Source organism: Amblyraja radiata, chromosome 25 (assembly GCF_010909765.2).
Source record: "Amblyraja radiata isolate CabotCenter1 chromosome 25, sAmbRad1.1.pri, whole genome shotgun sequence".
NCBI classification, from domain to species: domain Eukaryota; kingdom Metazoa; phylum Chordata; class Chondrichthyes; order Rajiformes; family Rajidae; genus Amblyraja; species Amblyraja radiata.
Window position 1 is genome coordinate 36,051,662 of NC_045980.1, and position 23,460 is coordinate 36,075,121.

The following is a 23,460-nucleotide window of genomic DNA, read 5'->3' on the forward strand; positions in this document are numbered from 1 at the left end:
TCAGCCGGCTCCAGCAGGTTAGGGTGCACCCGCCGCCGGGAGTTTAAATTACGCGCCGGCTTTGTATTGGTCGCGCTGACGTCGGCGGCGATGACGCCACGCTGCGGGAGGGCGGCGGCGGCGGCGGCGCTGGCGTTGGTGGTCACGTGCTCCGGACTCGCCGGCGGTGTTTTGGGGGAGTTTTTTTTATATTAAAAAAAAATAAGGGGATAAAAAATAATTCCCCGCATATTCAACAAAATCATGCTAGACCATTCAAGTTGCTTAGGGGCTTGTGGGATTCGATTGGCAGCGCGGTTGGCGGGAAGGGCGGGCGGTTGGACGGTCCCGGCCCCGGGTCACGTGATGGGAGATGGCGGCGGGAGGCGCTTGACATGGCGGCGGCGGCTGGGCAGTGAGCGGGCGCCGTGTCCTCGCCTCACATCAGCGCAGCGGTGAGTGGCCTTCCTCCGTCCCCCCGGCGCTGCTCCCCTCACCCACCCCACGCCACACACACACACACACACACAGACACGGCCGCCCTTGTCAGGCTGAGGGGACATCCCCAGGAAAACAAAGGCCGATCTCGGTGCGAGCCTCTCCTCGCTCGGTCGGTCGGGCCGCTCCGACTCCGAGCCCGCCTGCATCGTGCGCTCGCGTCCCAGCGAGCTCCTCTCACAACTAACTGCCTCTAGTTGGAGAAGCAGCGTGAGAACAATAGTGAGGGAAGGAAGGAAGGTTGTTGTTGGGAGAACAGGAGTCAGTGGCTGAGGGAAGCTCGGGCCTTCCCGGCGCGGCGTGTGGGAGGAGGATCGGCAGCAGCAGCAGCGAGGGTTTGTCTTATTTCGGTTTCTCTTGTTATACCCTGGTTTGTGAATCTCCGGGCTTCGGCTGTTTCTCGTCCTCAGCCACCATTACGCAGCCATAAAATAACCCGGAAGTTTGCTTTCTTACTGAGCACGTGTTTCAACCAGAAGGTTAAGGTTTCGCTCTCCTTTAACCACCCCTTCCTCCTTTCCTACATATTTATTTTCTCGCTCTGGCCATCTTAATGTAGGTCAGGTTATTTTCCTTTCCTTGAGGCCGCGCGTTCAATGGTTTAACCGTCCTGAGAACCTCTGTCTTTGTATGAAAGGCTTGGGTTCCAGAATCGGGCAGCTGCCGGGTGTTGTAACAGTGGGAGTTGCGGGGATGTTTTGCGGGACTATAGTGTATCCTGAGAAGCCTAAAATAAATGTTTCATTTATTTCAGATGGTTCGATTGAGGTTCTCTCAACTTAATTTGGAGTTGTTGATTCGTTTCAGTTTAAGGACGCCCAATGCGCTCATCTTCAAATTATCTTGTGCTTTATGTCCCTCGTCAAAGAAAAAAATACTTACGTTAGTTAGATAAATACTGAATGTTCGCTTTTAGAAATAATAAATGGGGCTATGGGAGGAAGTCATGTTGGGAATGAGTGTGAAGACTCATTGACAGTTTCGGTTCACTTCAAGCTTTATTCCCAGTTCAGTGATCTTGGCCTTTGAAGGTAAACTATGAAACTATGTTTTACAGAAAACTGTCCTTGTAACCAACACGTTATTGAATACGAAGGCAGTGTACTCAACATTGAGCACAAATATTTTATTTGATTTATAACTTTTTTAAAGGAGTTTACGCTGTCGATCAGTTGGACACTGGTTAAGTTAATTTCTTTTAGCTAGTCAGCCTGTTAATGGATTTAGATTTTTGGAGAGGTTGAAGATACAAGGAATTGCAATACTGGAGGAACTCAGTGTGTCAGGCAGCATCTGTGGAGGGAATGGACAGGTGATGTTTTCGGTTGGGATCCTTCAGACTATTTATGTCTTGGATTATTGGATAGTTTTAATTATAGTTGATAGTTATCTCAAGACTATCCTGTGTTGTTGCTCCATCAATTGTCTATATTATATATTTTGCATCAACAGTCATCATTTTGTTTCCTTTCATCTTTCTTCCCCATTCCAAAATTTACTGTCAAAAGGGATGCATTTTGTTTTGGTCAGCAACTCAGCTAAAATGTTTTGCTTTGTTCCAGGCACCTTTTACCCTTTGTAAAAAAAAAAACTTGCCTTGCAGAGCCTTTTAATTTTCGCCCACACACCTTAACGCGGTGCCCTCTAATATTTGCCATTTCCATTCCCGGTGAAAGGGTCTGACTGTATCAACCCAATATTTGTGAACATACAGGGTTTCTTGGAGGCTGTACTTAACTTTCACCTTGACGTTAGTTCTGCACTCTCACTGTTTCATCTTTAAAAGATTCCCACTTGTTGGACAAATGCTTACCCACAAGGTCCCGTCTTTGACATTCAAGTTGACCTCCCTTTCATCTGAACGTTAATTTGTGGATTATCCATATTGGAGGCTGAATGGAGATCTGACAGAAGTTTAAAAAATTGTGGGGTGTAAATAAGGAATCTGCCAAGGTGGAAATGTAAAATATTAAAGGGCATAGCTTTAAAGTGAGAGTGGGAGAGTATTAAGGAGATGTGCAGAGCAAGCTGTTTTTGCACAGAGTGGTAGATTTCTGGAACGCGCTGCCAGAGTTATTGTCACGTGTGCTTAAATACAGTGACATTTTTGTTGCTTGCAGTTCAGTGGAAATCCTACTATACATAAGGCACAATCATATTAAGTATAAGAGTGTAAGATATTAGAGTACTCAAGGGACACCAAGTTTTAGTTGCCATCTTTTATCCTTCTGAGAAAAAAAATTAGAGTCTTAACTTGGCCATAAAGGCCCGTTGTCCTGAGGGCAGTACTGGGTCGGACTTGCAGGGGCTGACCAGTTGATGTCCACAACTGTTCCTCTGCCATTCCGTGCCACTGCAGGCCTCATCCGTTCTATTTCAATGTTTGAGAAACATTTAGACAGATGCATGGATAGGACAGGCTTAGAGGGATACGGGCCAAATGCAGCAGATGGAATTGGTGTAGATGGGACATGTTGGCCGGTGTGAGCAAGTTGGAGCGAAGAGTCTGTTTCCACGCTGTAAGACTCTATGACTACCTTGAAGCCTAAAGAGTATTTCCCTGAAGCCCTTCCCCATACTCCTCATAATACACAAAATTTTCCATATTGTGAACCATCCGGATCCACGTTATGTTAGACTTCTATCATCCAATCATTGATGTAGGTTGGTGGTGAGCTGCCTCCTTGACCTACTGCAGCCTGTGAGCTGAAGATACTAGTATGCTGCTCTTTGAGAGGTAGCAGTTTTTGCTTTTTGGTATCTCATTTTTAGCCTCGATCTTAGTTCCTTCTATACTTTACAACATGACTGGACACTTATTTTATTGGAAGCGGGAAAGAGCATTTCATGGGGGCTCAGATTATGATGAATGCAGCGTTAATAATAAGCAATGGTGTTTGATATGGCATCATGACAATAACACTGTACATAATTTATCAAGCATATGGCACAAGAATGGCAGTAATACTGCACATATGGCATCAAGCATGACAGTAGCACCATACATATGGCATCAAACATGACAGTAGCACCATACATATGGCATCAAACATGACTGTGGTACTGTACATATGGCATCAAGCATGACCGTGGTACTGTACATATGGCATCAAACATGGCAGTGGTACCGTACATATGGCATCTAGCATGACGGTAGCACCATACATATGGCATCTAACATGACAATAATACTGCCCATATGGCATCGAGCATGACAGTGGTACCATACATATGGTATCAAACATGACCATGATACCGTACATATGGCATCAAGCATGGCAGTAGCAATGTATGTAGTGGAGGTGGAGAGTGTCCCGATAGAAAAACAAGATTTGGTCTTCAAAATGATTGGCCCTTCCTGACAAAATTGTTGTAGATAGATGCATGCTAGACCCGTGTACTGCACTGCTTATAGTGCCCTCCATAATGTTTGGGACACAGCATTTATTTATTTGCCTCTGTACTCCACAATTTGAGATTTGTAATAGAAAAAATTCACATGTGGTTAAAGTGCACATTGTCAGATTTTAATAAAGGCCATTTTTATCCATTTTGGTTTCACCATGTAGAAATTAGAGCAATGCTTATACATAGTCCCCCCCATTTCAGGGCACCATAATGTTTGTGACACAGCAATGTCATGTAAATGAAAGTAGTCATGTTTAGTATTTTATTGCATATCCTTTGCATGCAATGACTGCTTGAAGTCTGCGATTCATGGACATCACCAGTTGCTAGGTGTCTTCTCTGGTGATGCTCTGCCAGGCCTGTATTGCAGCCATCTTTAGCTTACGCTTGTTTTGAGGGCTAGTACCCTCCAGCATATAAAAGGCATGCTCAATTGGGTTCCGATCGGGTGATTGACTTGACCATTGATCATTTTTTAACTTTGAAAAACTTTGTTGCATTAGCAGTATGTTTGGGATCATTGTCTTGCTGTAGAATGAACTGCCGGCCAATGAGTTTTGAGGCATTTGTTTGAAGTTGAGCAGATAGGATGTGTCTATCCACTTCAGAATTCATTATGCTACTAACTACCATCAGCAGTTGTATCATCAATGAAGATAAATGAGCCAGTACCTTCAGCAGCCATACGTGCCCAGGCCATAACACTCCCACCACTGTGTTTCACAGATGAGGTGGTATGCTTTGGATCTTGGGCAGTTCCTTCTCTCCTCCATACTTTGCTCTTGCCTTCACTCTGATATAAGGTAATCTTTGTCTCACCTGTCCACAAATCCTTTTTCCAGAACTGTGGTTGCTCTTTTAAGTACTTCTTGGCAAACTGTAACCTGGCCACCCTATTTTTGCGGCTAACCATTGGTTTCCATCTCGCAGTGTAGCCTCTTTATTTCTGTTCATGAAGTCTTCTGCGGACAGTGGTAATTGTCAAATCCACATCTGACTCCTGAAGAGCGTTTCTGATCTGTCGGACAGGTGTTTGGGGATTTTTTCTTTATTATAGAGATAATTCTTCTGCCATCAGCTTTGGAGGACTTCCTTGGCATGCTAGTCCCTTTGCGATTTAGTAAGCTCACCAGTGCTCTCTTTCTTCTTAATGATGTTCCAAACAGTTGATTTTGGTAAGCCTAAGGTTTGGCTGATGTCTAGCAGTTTTATTATTGTTTCTCAGTCTCAAAATGGCTTCTTTGACTTTCATTGGCACAACTTTGGTCCTCAGGTTGATAAACAGCAATAAAAGTTTCCAAATGTGATGGAAAGACTGTGCTGAGAACACTCTTATACCTGCATTAAGGAGGCAATTAAACAAACACACCTAAGCAATGGCCATGTGTCCCAAACATTATGGTGCCCTGAAATAGGGGGGGGTGTATGTATAAACACAGCTGTAATTTATACATGGTGAAACCAAAATGTGTAAAAATGGCCTTTATTAAAATCTGACGATGTGCACTTTAACCACATGGACAAATGTCAAATTGTGGAGTACAGAGTAAATAAATGATGGGTCTTTGTCCCAAACGCTATGGAAGACGCTGTATAGCTGATCCGGTCTAGTAGGTGTGTTTAAATTTGTTATTTGCTCTGAGTGGATATTAAAATAGTTGTATATACTTCCGCAAAAATATTGAGTTGAGAAATGAAACAATAAGCTTGCTGAGGCAAATTGCACATACTTTAGAAGTTTCCCTAATCTTAGATTCAGTTCCTGAATCACTTGCCTTTGTGACTACGGTGTATACCAACTTGTGACCACAGTGTACACCGATTAGCTTCATGGTAGCAAGTAGAGATTAGTGGTGGAAGGTTGTTTTTAGGACTGGAGGTCCGTGACCAGCAGTGTGCCTCAAGTAAATGCTGGCACCATTGTTCAACATCCTTGTGGATTTGGGTGAGATAACTTAAGGCATGATTGGTAAGTTTTCAGATGATAAACTGGGTAGAATTATAGATTGCTAAGAAGGTTGTCAAGAATAAGTGAGTTCGGTATTCCGAAAAACGCAAGGAATCATGGGATTTGTCAAAGGTCATTCGTGATAAAGAAAAAGCGAACGAAGCGCTGGCTGTATAAACTGTATAAATTGTTTAGTATTCTACCAATTAATTAATGTAGAATGCTGTCAACTCGATAGTGGACAGGCGTCGCTTTTTTATGAACATTAATTCGATCTTATTTCTATCTCACTTCACAACCCTGTCCTCTGGAATATGCAGAACCTCTCCTGGCAGCGTTGGAGGACATTCATTCTCTCTCCCCGTCCCCCCCCCCCCCCCCCCCCCGTCCCCCCCCCCCCCCCCCCCCTCCCGCTCTCCCCCCCCCCCCCCCCTCCCGCTCTCCCCCCCCCCACCCCCCCCCCCCCCGCTCTCCCCCCTCCCGCCCTCCCCCCCCTCCCGGGTTCGATCCTGACTACGGATGAAACGCAGGTCTGTATACACGCAGCAGCTCAGCTGCCGAGAATGTTTATCTCGAGTGACCTATGACCTGGGCATGCGCAGTTGAAATACCGAACTCGCTTATTATAACTGCATATTGATGAGCTCAGTAAGTGGGCCAAAGAATGGTAAATGGAGTTGGATTCATGTCAAACCAGGATAAAACTTTTGCAGTGAATGGTGGGAACATTGGGTGTGTTGTAGGACAAAGATGTTGGAATACGAGTGCATAGTTCCCTGGAAGTGGTGCCACAGCAAGGGCACTGAGTGTGAAGTTTGCGTTCAGGCGGCACTTGGGAGCATTGTGTTCAGTGTTCAGTTCACTTGGAGTTTTTGTTATCGTGTCATAGGAATAATGCAATTGAGCTGGAAAGAGTTGAGGAAAGGATTAGACAATGTTGCCAGGACAAAAGGAATAGAGTTATAGGAAAAGGTTGGGCAGACTAGGACTTTATTCCTTGCAGCATAGGAGACTGAGGTAATCATTAGTGTATACAATCATGAGGGGGACTAGATGGGGTGAATAGTATTTTTTCTAGGGGATCTAGAACTAGAGGGCATTGGTTTAAGGTGAGAGAGGCAAGATTTGACAGGAACCCCAATGGCAACACTTCACTCATGGGATGGTGGATACATAGAACAAGTTGCCAGAGGAAGTAGTTTCGGCCAGTACAATAATAACAACATTTAAGAGAATTTGAACATGGGTAGAAAGATCTGGAAGAACATGGGTCATCTGTGGGCTATTGGGATGAGTTTAGATGGGGCCTCTTTGTCACTATGGACAATTTGGGCCAAATAGTGTGTTTCTGTTCTGTATGACTCAGTATGACAGAAGTTCACTAAGACTTCCTTGACAATCTTTCCAACCCCTGATCCCTCTTGTTTTGAATGGCTTTGTTCCATGGGTTGCTTTCCAAGTTGTATACCATCTGTACTTGTAAATATATTTAAAGAGCTGCAGATGCGGGTTTAAATCGAAGGTAGACATTTACGAATATTTACCTTGTAAATATATTGCTGTATTCTCAATGTTGCTGTTTGGACCCCTGGGTCTCAGTATTACATTGTGGGCATACCTTCACACAGAGCACACATGATATCAAAAACGTGGGGTTGCATGTTAAATGATCTCTTACTCACAATCCTTGAGTTTTTAAACAAGCTTGTTTTAAATAAACTGGTTAATTGTGGGTGGCTGAGTTGACTGAGGATGATGTTAAAGGTATACATTTTATCAGAGATATGAAGCAGCTCTGGGTCTTGACATTATGCCTTGTATATTTGAGCCCCAAGCTTCAATCAATTCCAACAGCACTGTTTGCTTCCGCAGAAAATAAACTATCCAAAGGGAAGAGGAAATAAACTGCAGCAACCTTCCCCAATAAAAGCAGGATAAGTTTTCCAGGTACATCCATCGAATGGGAGATAAATTACTTAAAAATTGTGGCATGAAAATCAATCTCCAGATGCTTCCAGAAGAGGCTAACAGATACCCGACCGACCATGTTGCCAAGAAGACTCCCAACTGACCCAGTTACAATTTGTTTCGTAGCAAGATTACATTAACCATTGGTGTGTTTTCCACAAAACTATTCCCTTGTATGTCATGACACTGAGCTATCGTGCATTAAAAAACTAACGGCAAAAGTGTGATTGGTGATATTGTTTTGAGTTTCATGTTTACTTTGTCTAAGGAAGGCATAATGTAATAATCCATTCTGTTGATATCTAGATGACAGACCCAGGCCAAGATCTTCTGCTTGCTGCTCTGAGCGAAAGTGGGATTAGCCCGAATGACCTTTTTGATGCAGATCCACTGGACACTGGCTTGATGTCTCCTCTGTCATCTGGTGGCTTGCAGCAGGTGAAAATGGCTTTTTATATCATTTAATTTCTACAACTGTTTCTTTACTTTGGATGTGACTGAAATTTCTAGATTAAAATGGAAACTAGGGTTAGATCTATTGCAATTGGCCCTGACTGTGATTGCAGGACACAGAATTTGCTTCTCCCACCTTATCCAGCAACTTGTTCTAGATATTCACTGCCCTCTGTGATGAAAAACCTACCCCTTGCATCCTATTTAAATTTCTCTCCTCATCCCTTAAACATCGCATCTAATTTTAGATTTCCCTGCCATGGGAAAGAAACATACTATCCATTTCTTGCTATGCTCCTTGTAATGTTATAAACCTGACGTTTCTCACATTGGCCTCTCACGTGTCAGAGAATAAACCCAGCCTGTCCAATTTTCCCACATTATAACCACCAGCCAGCAGATTTTTTTTCTTCTGCACTCTATTGCTACTGTATCCTTCCCATAGTAGTCATTGGAACTAAACACTATTCCAAAAGAATTCAATGTTTTGTATAGGTACAAATGACATCCCAACTCTTGCACTCATTGTCCTCGCTTGTGCAGGCAAGCATATCAAATGCACTCTGCACTCCCTATCTGCCTCTGTTGCCACTTTCAGTGATCTATGGTCTTACACTCTCAGTACATCAATGCTCCAGAGGTTCTTGCCATTGCCTTCATATGTTCTACCATAATATAACTCAATGGCAGTGTCCAAAAATGGAGCTGAAGTAAGTATCTGAAGGGAATGAATTTACAGGAATATGGTGAGAGCAGGGGAATGGTGTGGGCAGGATTGCTCTTGCATGGAGCTGATTCACACTCAGTATGTCAAATTATTTCCCCCTGTACTGCAATCATTGTGAATTCCACCCCTTTGCCTCTCCGTCTCTGCTCTGTTTAAAGTTGCTGTTTAATATTTCCCCGTCCTTTAATTAAAACTGATCTAATGCATTAGTGTTAGTTAAATATGTTGTTTTTACTGTAAATGTGCTCTGTAACTACAGTTGCAATTTTAGGTTTAGTTTTCGGTAATGTTTCCGAATTCTTGTTTCAAACGTTTCAGCAGGAGTAACCTATGAGCTGTCAGTACATAAGGCGATGAATCAGATTATTTTTTATGGAGTTTCTGTACTATTTCCTGATTCCATGCAACTGTACAGCGGTGAACAGTACATAATAGGCCACTTAATCCAACTTGCTCTACATGAGCTTCCTGCTTTTTCATCTCATTCTGTAAACTATCCTTTTCTTTCTTCTTTCATTAATCGTAAATGCTGTTCACCTTGCTCTTAATTCCTGATTTAATTTGTTCATCACCACGGCCAGTTGATGGGCTGCAAGTTGATGGACTCTCAGTCTGTTTTATTGAACTGCTGAGTCATTTTAAAAACTTCCACTGGGCCACCATTCAGTTTTAGTTTGAGAAATGATTGCAAACCTCTGACTTCCTGGTTATTCTACTTCAAACATGAGACCATTTTCATTACTATAATTATATTTTTCTGTCAACAGCCACCAACAGCTACCACTTTTGTGCTAAATCAGCTGAATCAGCTGCCAAACCTTGGAACAACATTAATTGTGACAAAGGCACCTGTAAATACAGTATCTCGTCCCACAGTCACTGTAGCAAAAATAATTCATAACAGCTCCCTCGCACTCACCTCAACTGCTGCTCCAGCATTGGCTACGGCATCATCCAAGGACCAGATCCAACTTAAAGACTTGCTTAAAAACAACAGCTTATCTGAACTGATGAAAATGAAGCCACCGTCTAATATTGTTCAACCCATTACAACAGCAGCCAGTAAGTTATTTGCATTTAAGATCATTTTTGTTAGAATTGGGTCATTCTGTATAACTAGAAAGATTTGAAACAATAATTAACACAGACCAGGGAGATAATTTGCTGTTAATGCACTTAAATATTGTAGAATATTTAATTTAAAATCATTTTGAAAAATGTTCATAGTTAAACTGCTTAGGTAAGTTGAACTTGGATGCAAGTTGGTAATACTTTCTTGCATTTGCAGTATCAACGTTAAACCATTGGATGTGCATTTTATTAGCAATGTGATTGTGAAGATATAGTTTATTAAACATCAACAGGCACATAAATGAACAAGTGATTGCCAAGAAGATTTACCAGAATACTCCTTTTATTTTTCAACCAAAGTGGCTCTCCTCATGTTTTCCACATTATTTTTGTTTCATTTTCTATTTCCTTGCTTTTCCACTTCATAATCCATATCTTGCTGAAATCCCTCGTAATTTAGCTTTGTCTCATCAGCAAATTTGGACATATTGTGCTCGATCTCTTCATCTAAATCATTGATCTAGATTGTGAAGAGCTGGGACCCTAACATTAATCCCTGCAGCACCGCAGAAGTTGCCCCCTCCGAACCTGAAAATAACTTGTCAATGACTCCTATTGTTTTACATTTTGAATAAAGCCAAGCCACCTGCTTGCTTCACTGCTCGTCGTTTGCTTTATTCAAATTTAATCCCATGATATCAGATTGATCAATGTAAATTTCAATATAAAATTCATCATAATATGATTATTGTTTCTGAAAGGCCCCTCCACCACTGGATCGTCAGCTAACCCAATACACTATACTTATCTAGAACATCCTGTTCCTAGTTGATCCCTCCACATACACTCTGTAATTTCATCCTTTAACGGTGTTAATCAAAACTCCATGTTTTCAATTGCAAAATAGCTGATCATTGTTTTCCTAGGTATATAGAACGAAAGAGCACAACAGCATTCTCTTCTTGCCAATTTATGCTTCGCACTGTAGTCTTGTGGCCATTTGTAAGATTTGGCTGAAGAGATTGTGTAATTCTTGTCTGTAGCGTAGCCATTTATTTTTGTCTGGTAAAGATTAAGTGTGGGTTAAATGTATATAATCTTCTGAAGATTCTACTTATTAGGTACAATTAGTCCAGAAACATATTTAGAAAAAATCATCAAAAAAGAACGATTAATTTGAAACATAACTGCAAATTTTTGTTAAATAAGTGTTTAATATTATTAATGCAAGGAAGTTGAGCGACTTTCCAGAATGCATCAGAAACTTTTTCCCCTACTTAACTTCCTTACAGAAATTGTACTACTCACTTCTAAGATGGCAAATAATCCAGGTAAGGTAGTAATATCAGATCACAGAAGCTCAACACAATGGAGACATGCCTAGTGATTACGTGGTGGATTAGTGGGCAACATTTTTGGTTGAAGTTTGATATGCTGTGAAGTTTGGCCCAGCACCCTCTCCCGTATTTAGTACCAGAGGTCAGAGGTTAGAATTATTTATCCTGTTTTCACACTGGTGATTTTGTAAATGTACTATATACCAAGCTATCCTGCAGCCTTGATAATTACTTTGGTAAATTTTCTTTGCATCTCATCTCTGGTTATAGCTTTGTGTTGGGGCATCTTTTACGGTTATACTTGCATGTTGTTGGTGTGGGGCTCAGGTATGTTTGTATATATCTTCCAGTACACTTTTGCATTGTATAATAATCGGGAAGGAATCTGCGCAGTGTTTCACTGAATAAAGCAGAGGCATTGAATGTACATCTGGGAGTAATGATTGAAGCAGAAATTTAAAACGTTAGGCAGGTCCGGCAGCATCTGTTGAAGGTGAGTTAGTGTCTAACTAGACGATGGACAGAAATAGCTGGAGTAACTCAGTGGGTCAGGCAGCATCTCCAGAGAAAAGGAACAAATGACGTTTTGGGTTGAGACCCTTTTTCAGCATGGATGACAAATGATTAGAACTGGTGAAATAATAGTGGTCTGGAATGTTAATTGTTTTATGGAATCTTTCAGACTTCACTCTATTTTTTGCTTTTTTTGGTGAATATTTTATCCTGAAAATGTAATGGATGCAATGTAACTGAGCGCAAGCATGAAGATGCGTTAAATCACTTCATTAGTTTACTATGAGTGAAGTTTTTGATTAATGTGTTTTTATTATTCAGGCAAAATATACTGACAAATATAATTGGACATTGTATTGTGGATGATCAGGCATACATTTTAAATTAGCATTAATAATATAATTGGGAATTGTGGCTATTTAGAGTTAAAACAATTGTATGTGTTGTTTGCAGCTGATTTGAACAATGGTGTGAAGAAGGAATCACTGAGTAAAGAGGTGACTCGAATATGGGTCAATGAAGACATCAAAGTGCGGAGCTTCTCTCCCACTCCGGTAATCATATTTCACAGCTTTGACATTTTGCCACTGTCAGTAGAAATGCACGGAGGTCTTTACCTGTTCCTTTCATGGTTTCTGTTTGGACTTGTAATTATATGCTGATAATCTGGTATAACTTGCAGAGTGATCTATGTTTTTTCAACCTGGCCCAGAGCCACAGCATTCAGTTAAAAGTTGTTGCCTAAAAGATGGTGCCTGTCTTCATCTCAGTGAGGACATGAAGCAAATACTCTATAGTTATGCCAGTGTAGGCCAGATTTTAGCCACCCTGTGAGTTTTTCCCTCAGAACCCTTATCAACTTACGCACTCCAGTTTCACATTCTTCTACTGCAGAGCAAAGCTTCCCACTATCGACATGCTCAACATCCCTTACAATCTTGTATACCTCTACTCCAAGCGAAGCAAGCCCAGCCCATCAGTGTCATCTTGTAACAGAAACAATGCATCCCAGGCAACATCCTGGTGAAACTCCACTGCATCCATTCCAATGCAATCTGTTCTTCCTATAGTTTGGCAGCAACAATTGCACTCTGTATCATTATAGAATTATTGCATCTCAATGCTCAGGTCGGGAGGGGAGTTCCCCCCGCCACGGGTACCATGTAAGGGGGCAGTGGACCCTCAGCAGGACCAAAAACAAGACCTGTCAAATGGCGGATGAGCATCTAGCGAGCCAATGGCCATGCACACTTCAGTAGAAGTTGCGATCACTGTCGTACATAGCATTGTAAGGAATGATGATAAATCACACAGCAAAATCCAATCATTCCAGCGGCGGAAGTCCACAGGAACTGGAGGACAGATATGTGGTGTGTCCGTCACCGTTCCCGTTGAAAACCAGCACCACTGCGTCGCTAATGTTTTCAATGATGATGATGATCAATGAACTACAACACATCCCTGCTTCCCTCTACCACCCCAACTTCAATGTAGTTTCTTTGATCTATTATGGTGACCTTTATAATGTGGCTGCTTACTAATATACAAAGTTCATGTACAAGGAGTATGGGACAGGATGTTCCATGATCATCGTTCCCTATGGAACACATGATTCTTAAAATGTGCATGGGATTTTTCTCCCCTTAATTTAAACTAAGATACATTGAATCTAGACAGTATTTATTTTTTAAGTCAATTTTGTTTTTTTTCCTTTGGGAGATTTATGATTTTCATTCTTTGTAATTGTGTAACTGCTGTTGACCAATAATGCCTGCCAATCTTTGAAAACCAATCCAAAACTACCTTTTCCTATAAAGGTTTTGTGCTTGCTTTTAAGAGTTAGTGAAGAAAGTGGAAGAGATACCAAATAGGTCATCTGCTCTTTGGCTGAGTTTTCAGTTTGTTGTCCTAATCTCTCTCTTAATATTTGATAGAAATTGCCTCTGAAAGATGAAGAGGAACCTGAGGAGGAGGACGATGAGGAGATGGGGCATGCGGACACATATGCTGAATATATGCCAATGAAGTGTAAGCCTTTTTCTCAAAGTCCTCATTTCATTTGTCTACCTCTATTTTAATTTAGTAGTCAAGTTTACTGAATTACTATAACAACTGAATACTGAAAGTTTATATCTTGCAATACATTTGCGATTAACAAGGAAATGGCAGAAGAGTTGAACAGGTACTTTAGTTTTGTCTTCACTAAGGAAAGCACAAACAATCTCCCAGATGTACTAGTGGCCAGAGGACCTAGGGTGACGGAGGAACTGACGGAAATTCACATTAGTCAGGAAATGGTGTTTGGTAGACTGATGGGACTTAAGGCTGATAAATCCTCAGGGCCTGATGGTCTGCATCCCAGGGTAATCAAGGAGGTGGCTCTGGAAATTGTGGACGCAATTTTCCAATGTTCTATAGATTCTGGATCAGTTCCTGTGGATTGGAGGGTAGCTAATGTTATCCCACTTTTCAAGAAAGGAGGGAGAGAGAAAGCAGGGTATTATAGACCAGTTAGCCTCACATCGATGGTGGGGAAGATGCTGGAGTCGATTATCAAAGATGTAATAGCGGCGCATTTGGATAGCAGTAACAGGATCGGTCCAAGTCAGGATGGATTTATGAAGGGGAAATCATGATTGACAAATCTTCTGGAATTTTTAAAGGATGTAACAAGTCCCCACCAGCTCTTTAGAGTTAAGCAGTTATTCAAAACTACAGGCCATCTCAAGATAGTCTGACCAATTTCTTGGGCTCGTGATTTTTTTTGTCAGTAAAAATGCATGTTCTAAAGTCTACAGTATCTGGATTGTCACGGTTACTAAAGCAGATAATAGTTTAGTACTTAACACCAGTAAACCTGTCTTAACTTTCACAAATGTATTAATTTTGTTAAAAGTAAAAGTTGGATTGCGCCATCCTGATCCAGTTGTGGAGACCAGTTCCTTATCAAGTGTGACACCTCCTGATGTTTGGTATCGGTTGACTCTACAGGAGGAGACCATTGACAGTGGCTGGCTGTCTGCTTTGCAGCTGGAAGCAATTACCTATGCTGCTCAGGTACTGAGCTTTTAAAACAATTGGTTTACATGCAAATAAGTTGAGCAGCAATGCCCTCAGATCCAAGTGTGGCCATTACTAAGTCCTGTTCAACATTTATTGTTTTGAACCACAGCAACATGAAACATTCCTCCCCAATGGGGACCGTGCTGCCTTCCTGATAGGGGACGGGGCTGGTGTGGGTAAAGGCAGAACCATTGCTGGCATCATTTTTGAAAATTACCTTCTTGGTAGAAAAAGGTCAATATGGTAAGTGGAAACAACATGAATCCAAATTATCCAAAGCGTGTTTACTGCAGTTGGTTAAAGTTGAGGTTCTGTGCTTATTACAGGTTTAGTGTATCCAATGACTTGAAGTATGATGCTGAAAGGGATCTGAGAGACATTGGAGCAAAAAATATTCAGGTTCACGCGCTGAATAAGGTAATGAACACTTCTTTTTGAAGGTGGTATCTTTTATGTTAAGGGGGAACAACCCACTTTTCTTTCATAACTGAATCAATTTTCCTACTATATATTTGAGGCCAATTTAGATTTGTACGCTTTTCAACAAGATAATAGTGCTTTCCACTTTCCATAGCCTCGCTGCTTCCAGCCTTTCCCATTACGGATTGACATTTCTGTATTTTAGTTTAAGGCTTCTGAATTGCACACTGGAGAGTCTCAGTGGGTATAAGGGGGGTATTTTGCTTCATGGGTGACCAGGAACTGGGAAATGCAAGTGAAGGCTTGTCTTTGTGGCCATGAAGTATTACAATGTGGCACATTATTTTAAATTTGACAATTAGTTTTCAACAAGTTGAATGATTTTCTAAAATCTCACTATCTAAAATCTAAATGCATGTAGTTATTTGTGGAAGCTTGATAGGATTGAATGCTCCCTGCACGGGTAAAACCCAGGGGTGACAAGTATGTGTACCCAAGATGTGGAGGAAGATGAGCTTTGCATAAATAGAAAAAGGAAACATGAGCAGTGTATGGAACTAATGACTATTGACATTAAATAAACTTCCTGGTATTTTTAGTTTATTTAGTAAGTCTTTTCCCATTTCCATTCCCACATTACTTGAGTCCTTTTCAGATTTGTTAACTTAAAGATAATTCAAAGTCTTGGTAAGATCGGAAAGTCCTGAATTGCATGGTTTGGGCTGCAGATTGATATGATGTGATGTATTCTGGAATATCTACAATTTACTGCACTTATAACATCGTGTGCATAATTTTGGCTCATACCACCTTCACACTTTGGGTCTTGGCAACCAATGTTTGAAATATGTACACTAATAATGTCACCATAACCACACTTGTTTGTTTTCTAGTTCAAGTATGGAAAAATCTCTTCCAAACAAAATGGAAGTGTGAAGAAAGGTATCATTTTTGCAACATATTCTTCACTAATTGGTGAAAGTCAATCAGGTGGAAAATATAAAACCAGGTTAAAGCAGCTTTTGCACTGGTGCGGAGAAGACTTTGATGGGGTTGTATCCTTTTTATTAGTACAGAATTTAAGTATCACTGTGGCATGTTCCACGAGTAATAAAACCAAAAGTACTGTTTTCTACAGAGATGTATTAATTAAAAAATGTCCACGATGATTTGTTTCACATATCCTTTGTTTTACAATGTAGTATGACTATTTTTGTCTGGTAGAAGAAAGAATGTATATTTAGATACTTTGATGTAGTATTGCTGTCCATTGCCAGTAGACTGGACTGCCCTCATCTGGGTCTATGTCTACCTGACCAACGTCATTTGGGCTTGTCTTCCCATGGCACTAAGGAAATGCTGGTTGTCTGTTGGAGTGGAATTTGGATCTTGGAACTACGCATCTTTCTAAATCCATGGCATCCATTTATAGCTTGCCTTGCTTCCTGCATAACCTTCACCTATGGTCACTTCAATCATTCAGCATCTTTCATGGCACATTTAATGGAAATTGGAACTTGGCTTTTTGAGAATAAAACCATTGTAATTAACTGGATGGTTGCATGCTATTTACAGTTAATATAGTTAAAAATAACCTTAACTGAATTATTGCAGATAGTTTTTGATGAATGCCACAAAGCCAAAAATCTGTCACCTGTTGGTTCTTCAAAACCCACAAAAACTGGACTGGCAGTATTGGAACTGCAGAACAAATTGCCAAAGGCACGCGTCGTGTATGCCAGTGCAACAGGTATGCAAATGTGGGAGCTTTAGTTTTGTCTGTGATCACTAAAGTAAATGTATTTACTGTGGGGGAAGCTGGATGGAGGAGCATAATTGTAAAGCAGGCCCCTGGCCATTCACATGCAAAATATGCAGGTGCAAGGAACATGAAATAGTAAAAACAGAAATGCTGGAAATGTGAAGCAGATCAGGCAGCATCGGTGAAGAGAGAATCAAATGTTTCAGAAATAACCTATCATCAGAATTCTTACCACCTTTGTACCTTCCTTTCCCATTTAAATTCATAACATCTCTGTTGCTCAACCACTTTGACAGTTTCTGCTTTTTTGTTCCTAAATGTACCAGCATCTGCAGTTCCTTGTGTCTCATCTTCCCCATGACCATCTAATTCATGTGCACTAGCCTCTCTTGTTCTCATTCACTTGGCAGAACTCGTTCTAGTGCTGAACAACCTCCCCTTCTCCTCCACTTACTCCTTCCTTGGCAAAGTAGTATCTATGGGATCTCAGGCTAGGCTTGGGTTTGTGGAATTATATTAGTTTTAGTCCTTGTCCCCCAAGGTTCCTCCAATCCATCAATTATTTCACTGCAACATTGATGCCTGTATTGATTCTGCCTTCTACACTTGCATTGAATTTAAATAGTTTGTTACTTTTGCTGCCAGTTGTCACCCTGCTCTCACTTTCATGTGGTCTACATTTGAAATTTAATTTCCTATCTTGTGTGTCTATCTCCAACTTGGTGGTGGGGGGGGGGGGGATTACGCCAGTGATCTATTAAGTCCATGAATTCTCATAAATATCTCTCCATATTGCTTCTTGCAATTCCTTTATTATCTCTGTTTCTACTGTATCTACGCTGTTGACAGGACTTTCCATGTCAATGTTTCTGAAATGTCTTCCTTATTCTTTACCTGCTGCTCTATTGCAGTTGACATCTCTATTTCCTGTACTTCCACGTTTGTCCCCTCGCCTCCACGCTAGGATAAATTCCTTTTGTTCTTGCCTTCCACGACCACCAGTCTCCTCATTCAGCAATGTGATCTTGTACGTAGGAGAATCAAATGCGGATCGTGTGATTACTTTACAAAGCGAGGTGAAATGCCAAATGTCAGGATGTCAAATGCAAGAGAGTATCGTGAAGCAAATGATAAGACCCTTGGGAGTATCGATGGACAGAGAGATCTTGTGAGCAAGTCCATAACTACCAGAATGTGGTAATATTTAGACGAGGTGTATACACAAGGTCTACAGGCTGCTTTTATGGATCAGGGTGTAGAGTATAAAAGTTGGCAAGCCATCTTGTGGCTGTATTGAACTCTGGTCAGGCTACATTTGGTACAGTTCTGATTGCGTGTTACAGGAAGGGTCTGTGGGCTTTGGAGAAGGTGCTCACCCAAATGTTGCTTTGATTAGAGAGTATAAGTTCTAAGGAGAAGTTGGACAGTTGGAAACGCATATGATAATAGCTCAAGAGGCATTTATACTCCTAAACAGGCAAGGAAACGAGGAATATGCACAATGTGCAGACAGATTTTCCGTGTAAATTGGCGTAATTGTCAGCACAGACATGTGGGCCAGAGGGCCTGTTCCTTGCTGTACTGTTCTCTGTGCACAAAGATGATTTGAAACCGTGGAAGAGGGATTTTTGAGTATACTTAGGCCTTTTGAATATTATGAATTATGAAGTTCAGCATGGCCCCTACAACTCTTACCAACTCCTACAGATGAACCATAGAAAGCATTTTATCAGGATGCATCACAGCTTGGTTTGGGAACAGCTCCATCCAAGACCGCAAGAAATTACAGCAAATTGTGGACGCAGCCCAGACCATCACATAAATCAACCTCCCTTCTATTGACTCCATTTATACCTCATGCCACCTCGACAAGGCCAGCAGTATAATCACGGACGAGTCGCACTCCCTCTTCTCCCATCGGGCAAAGGGTATGGAAGTGTGAAAACGCACACCTTCAGATTCGGGGACAGTTTCTTCCCAGCTGTTATCAGGCATCCCATCGCAACCAGAGAGCGCTGAACTACTATCTACTTCTTTGGTGACCCTTGGACTATCCTCAATCGGACTTTGCTGGCTATACCTTGCACTAAACGTTATTCCCTTATGTAAACGTTATTCCCATATACACAGTGAATGGCTCTATTGTAATCACGTATTGTCTTTCTGCTGACTGGGTAGCGCGCAACAAAAGCTTTTCGCTGTACCTTGGTGCACGTGACGCTGAACTAAATGATGTTCTTCCATTGTACTTATGGTATTATTCCCCATAATAGGTGCATCAGAACCTCGCAATATGGCTTATATGAATCGACTTGGAATCTGGGGTGAAGGCACACCATTCAAAGAGTTCAATGATTTCATTCAGGCTGTTGAGAGGAGGTAAAATACAATCCAAACATTTGTATTGAAATATAATAGTAACAATCTGTCAGCTAGAATGAGCTAATTCCTTGTAATGGTTATATTTCAGCCGAATTCTGTAAATCGTGTTTCTTTTCTTTAAAAATCTTGTTTCTTTAAAACAGAGGCGTTGGGGCAATGGAAATAGTTGCCATGGATATGAAGCTAAGAGGAATGTATATAGCAAGACAACTGAGCTTTTCTGGAGTAACCTTCAAAATTGAAGAAGTTCCCCTCTGTCTAGATTACATAAAGATGTATAATAGAGCAGTAAAGCTGGTAAGTAACGGCGCAAAGCTTTGTGTTTGGGGGAGGGGGGGGGGGGGGGGGATTTGCAGTTGCTAGAATTTGCAGGGGGGTCTGCAGTTGCTAGAATTGAAGATTAACACCATCATTGTGTTAAAATTCTGCTTTGAAGTAACCAATTTTTTCCCTAAGTAGAAATATTAGGTAGTTTCATTGAAGCATAAATTGCGGTCTAGTTTAGTTCACAGGTTCTAGGAGCAGAATTAGGCCATTCGACCCATCAAGTCTACTCTGCCATTCAATCATGGCTAATCTATCTTACCTTCTCAACCCTATCCTGACACTCTTACTCATCAAGAATCTAAAATTTTAAATAGTAGCAAGGAATAGTAAATGTTTAGAATTATAACCGTAGCAAGGATATTTGAGAGCACAAATGAAGATATTCCTTTCAATGAAGCCTGGATCAGTCCTGAATTGTTTAAAAATATATATTTATTTTGTTGAATGCTGACTTTTTTATCTTTTCAGTGGGTGGAGGCAAGGGAGAAATTTCAAATGTCAGCGGAGCTGATTGATGCAGAGCAGCGAATGAAGAAGTCCATGTGGGGGCAGTTCTGGTCGGCACATCAGCGCTTTTTTAAGTATCTCTGCATTGCTTCCAAAGTTAGGAGAATAGTGCAACTTGCCCGGGAAGAGATCAAGAATGGAAAGGTGATGAATCATAAATAAAGGCTGTCAATGTTTTTTCTTGTGATTGTACCTGCCTCAACTACCTCCTCTGGCAATTCATTTCATATACTTCCCACCCTTTGTGTAAAAATAAAAAGTGATCTGATTATCGATGCCCCTACTCTGGGTAAAGGACTGCATTTACCCAATCTATTTTTCTCATGATCTTGTACACCTCTATAAATTTGCCTCTCGTCCTCTTGCGTTCCAGTGAATAAAGTCATAGCCTGCTCAACCCCTCCCTATAAGTCAGGCCCTCGAGTCCTGACAACACCCGTTCCAGCTTAGCAACATCTTTCCTATGGCAGGTTAACCAAATCTGAACACAATACTCAAAATGTGGCGTCATCAATGTCTTGTACGACTGTAACATGACCTTTCATCCATCTATTTCCAATATTGAGAAATCAGCAAATGCACTCTTTAAAATTGCAATGGGGAAGTTGCACAAGTTGTTGCTGATAAATAAAATGTAAACCATTCAAATACATTAATTTTGTAATTACTCCTAGTGCGTGGTTATTGGTCTTCAGTCGACTGGAGAAGCACGGACCCTGGAAGCTCTGGAAGAAGGAGGTGGTGAACTGAATGATTTTGTTTCAACTGCTAAGTATGTTTGTATAGTATAAATGTTTCTTACTGTCGGTGTTATTTGAAAGGTGGTAGTAATGCAAAACGAGCTGAGCATTTGTTTGTGGCATGTGGGAGTTGCTGTCAGGATGAGTAGTTCTCCCAACTGGAATTTCATTTGTTTTGTACGGAAGTCTTGTACCAGCGAGGAAAACTGAGGGAAAAGCTATAAACGTCCCAGTACCTTTCAACATTGCGACATTGCACAGATGTGATCACACTCTGTAAATGCACGTTCTTTACATGCGCTACGAAAGCTCTGGAGTATCAAATGGTTTGTAAACAAAAATTCAGTTACTTGAGCAGTCTTAATTAAAGCACGGTAGAGTTATGGTCAAATAAATTTCCATTAATTTTTATTTTTTTAAATTGTATCTGCTTGATTTGAGCAATCTGACCAATCTACATGAATACGTGTGTTCAGGCAGTTTAAAAATGCAAATAATTGCATTGTGAGCAATTATTTAATGTAACAATTCATGAATAGCAGCTGCGTTTTTCCCAGGTTTTCCTAATGTCATGCATCTGATTAATGGTATCAACTCTGGAGGGTATGAACAGACAATATTTTCAGTTGGGATCTATCTTCAGGCTAATGGAGTAGGGGGGAGAAAGCTGAACGGTTGACTGGAGTAGAGAGGGGGATCTGTTTCTTTACCCCCCCCCAGTCTGAAGAAGAGTCCCGACCTAAAATGTTGTCTGTCCATTCCCTTTGCGAGTCCTGCCTGACTCCACTGAGTTCATATTGCACCTTGTTTTGCTGCCTATTGTCTTATTAGGTGAAAACTTGATATCGTCTTATTCAGGAATGATTTAAGATAATTGTATCTGCTGGAGTGACCGGAGTATTCATAATGCTTTTATATTGATTTCTATTTTTTAATTGTTGCAGAGGTGTTCTTCAGTCTTTGGTTGAGAAACATTTCCCAGCACCTGACAGAAAGAAGCTTTACAGTTTGTTGGGGATAGAAATGAATGTGCCCAGTAATCAAGACTCTCCCATTGACAGTCCATCAAGACAAAACAAAGGGAAAAAACGGAAAGGTATGACCTTCCCTTATACAGATATTGGTGAATGTGTTGCTTCTGGGAGTACAGAGCTTGAGTTATCTCGGTTAAAATGCTGAGTTATGTTGATCCATGTAAATCAATACATTTGTGTATATTAAGGGCATCAAGGTATATGAGGAGAGTGCTGGATATGGTGCCAGGATAGAATATTGACCATTATGTGCATGAATGCCAGACAGGCATGAAGGGCCACATGGCCGACTCATTTCTTGCATGTTCACACTTATTTTTGCCTCCCATCACCCACCATTGGTTGAACCCTCAGCAGCCAGGACCATGAGATCTGGAATCTTCTATTATTGAAATGCCTTTGATAGCCTGTCACTTAGATCAATCTTTTGGTAAGCTATATGGCTGGACAGCAATTTGTTTTCTGATATATTTATTAAAGGGGATGCTGATTGGTAGCTATTGACATAAATCCACGTATTTGAAAATTGCGCAGTTTCATTCTTTCTCTTTTGTGAACCATTTAAAATCTAACTCTTATTTTCTCAGCTAATGAGGACAAACGGGAAGCTAAAAAAGCCCGCAAGTCCAAAGGGCTGGCTGGGAGCAGCTCATCGGGGAGCGAATCTGAAGGGTCTGAAAGTGAAGGCAGTGACGCAGAAAGTTTTCATTCTGTTAGTTCTGCTGACGATGACTTCAACCCTTTCAGAGATGAATCTTCCGATGAAGAGGATGGTAAGTTGGAGAAAGCTAAGTAATTATGAAACTGATGAATCAAGAGGTGCAGCATGAGGGTGGGCACGTTTTAACTGCAATTACCTCTTACCCTTCTGTTATATAAGACCTATAATTCATGAGCCTTTTGAGTAATTGTCCTTTGAGCAATCCCGTTTGTGCCTCAATCCCTAACCCTCTTGTCTTTTTGTTCACGCATGCCCCGACCCTATAATCCGATTCCCCAACCAGCTGCCTACATGAGGGATAATTCATTAAGGAACCAGCCAACACCTGTTTGAAATGTGGACGGAAATGCAAATTCCACACAGACAGATGAACCTTAATTGAAAGTATGATGAGGTTATAAAACTCTCCGTTATGTGGGACGTGTCCAGACTTATCAAGAAAAAATTTAGATGAACTTAGTTTAGTTTATTGTCCCGTGTACTGAGGCACAGGGAAAAGCTTTTGTTTGCATGCTATCATTTAAAGAACAGACAATACATTTAAAGAACAGGCTATACATGAATACTATCAAGCTATCCACAGTGCGCCAATACAGGGTAGG

At 41.1% G+C, this 23,460-nt stretch overlaps 1 protein-coding gene across 3 annotated transcripts in view; it reads left to right on the forward strand.

Annotated features, from left to right (window-relative positions):
• The first annotated feature begins 78 nt into the window (after positions 1-78).
• The window catches only part of sbno1 (strawberry notch homolog 1), a 37,442-nt gene continuing 14,060 nt past the window's right edge, over positions 79-23,460 (forward strand). Inside the window, exons 1-17 of one of the 3 annotated variants that reach the window (XM_033043887.1) lie at positions 157-434; positions 8,108-8,239; positions 9,749-10,043; positions 11,345-11,383; positions 12,356-12,456; positions 13,837-13,930; positions 14,799-14,959; positions 15,075-15,208; positions 15,292-15,382; positions 16,279-16,440; positions 17,000-17,135; positions 19,421-19,526; positions 19,673-19,826; positions 20,325-20,507; positions 21,038-21,135; positions 22,048-22,199; positions 22,725-22,910. In XM_033043887.1, the coding sequence (XP_032899778.1) occupies positions 8,108-8,239; positions 9,749-10,043; positions 11,345-11,383; positions 12,356-12,456; positions 13,837-13,930; positions 14,799-14,959; positions 15,075-15,208; positions 15,292-15,382; positions 16,279-16,440; positions 17,000-17,135; positions 19,421-19,526; positions 19,673-19,826; positions 20,325-20,507; positions 21,038-21,135; positions 22,048-22,199; positions 22,725-22,910 (2,224 nt within the window). In that variant the 5' untranslated portion in view covers positions 157-434. Of the gene's footprint in view, positions 435-791; positions 813-8,107; positions 8,240-9,748; positions 10,044-11,344; positions 11,384-12,355; positions 12,457-13,836; positions 13,931-14,798; positions 14,960-15,074; positions 15,209-15,291; positions 15,383-16,278; positions 16,441-16,999; positions 17,136-19,420; positions 19,527-19,672; positions 19,827-20,324; positions 20,508-21,037; positions 21,136-22,047; positions 22,200-22,724; positions 22,911-23,460 lie in introns of those variants that run through there. The other 2 variants (XM_033043888.1, XM_033043889.1) reach the window with 2 other exon arrangements.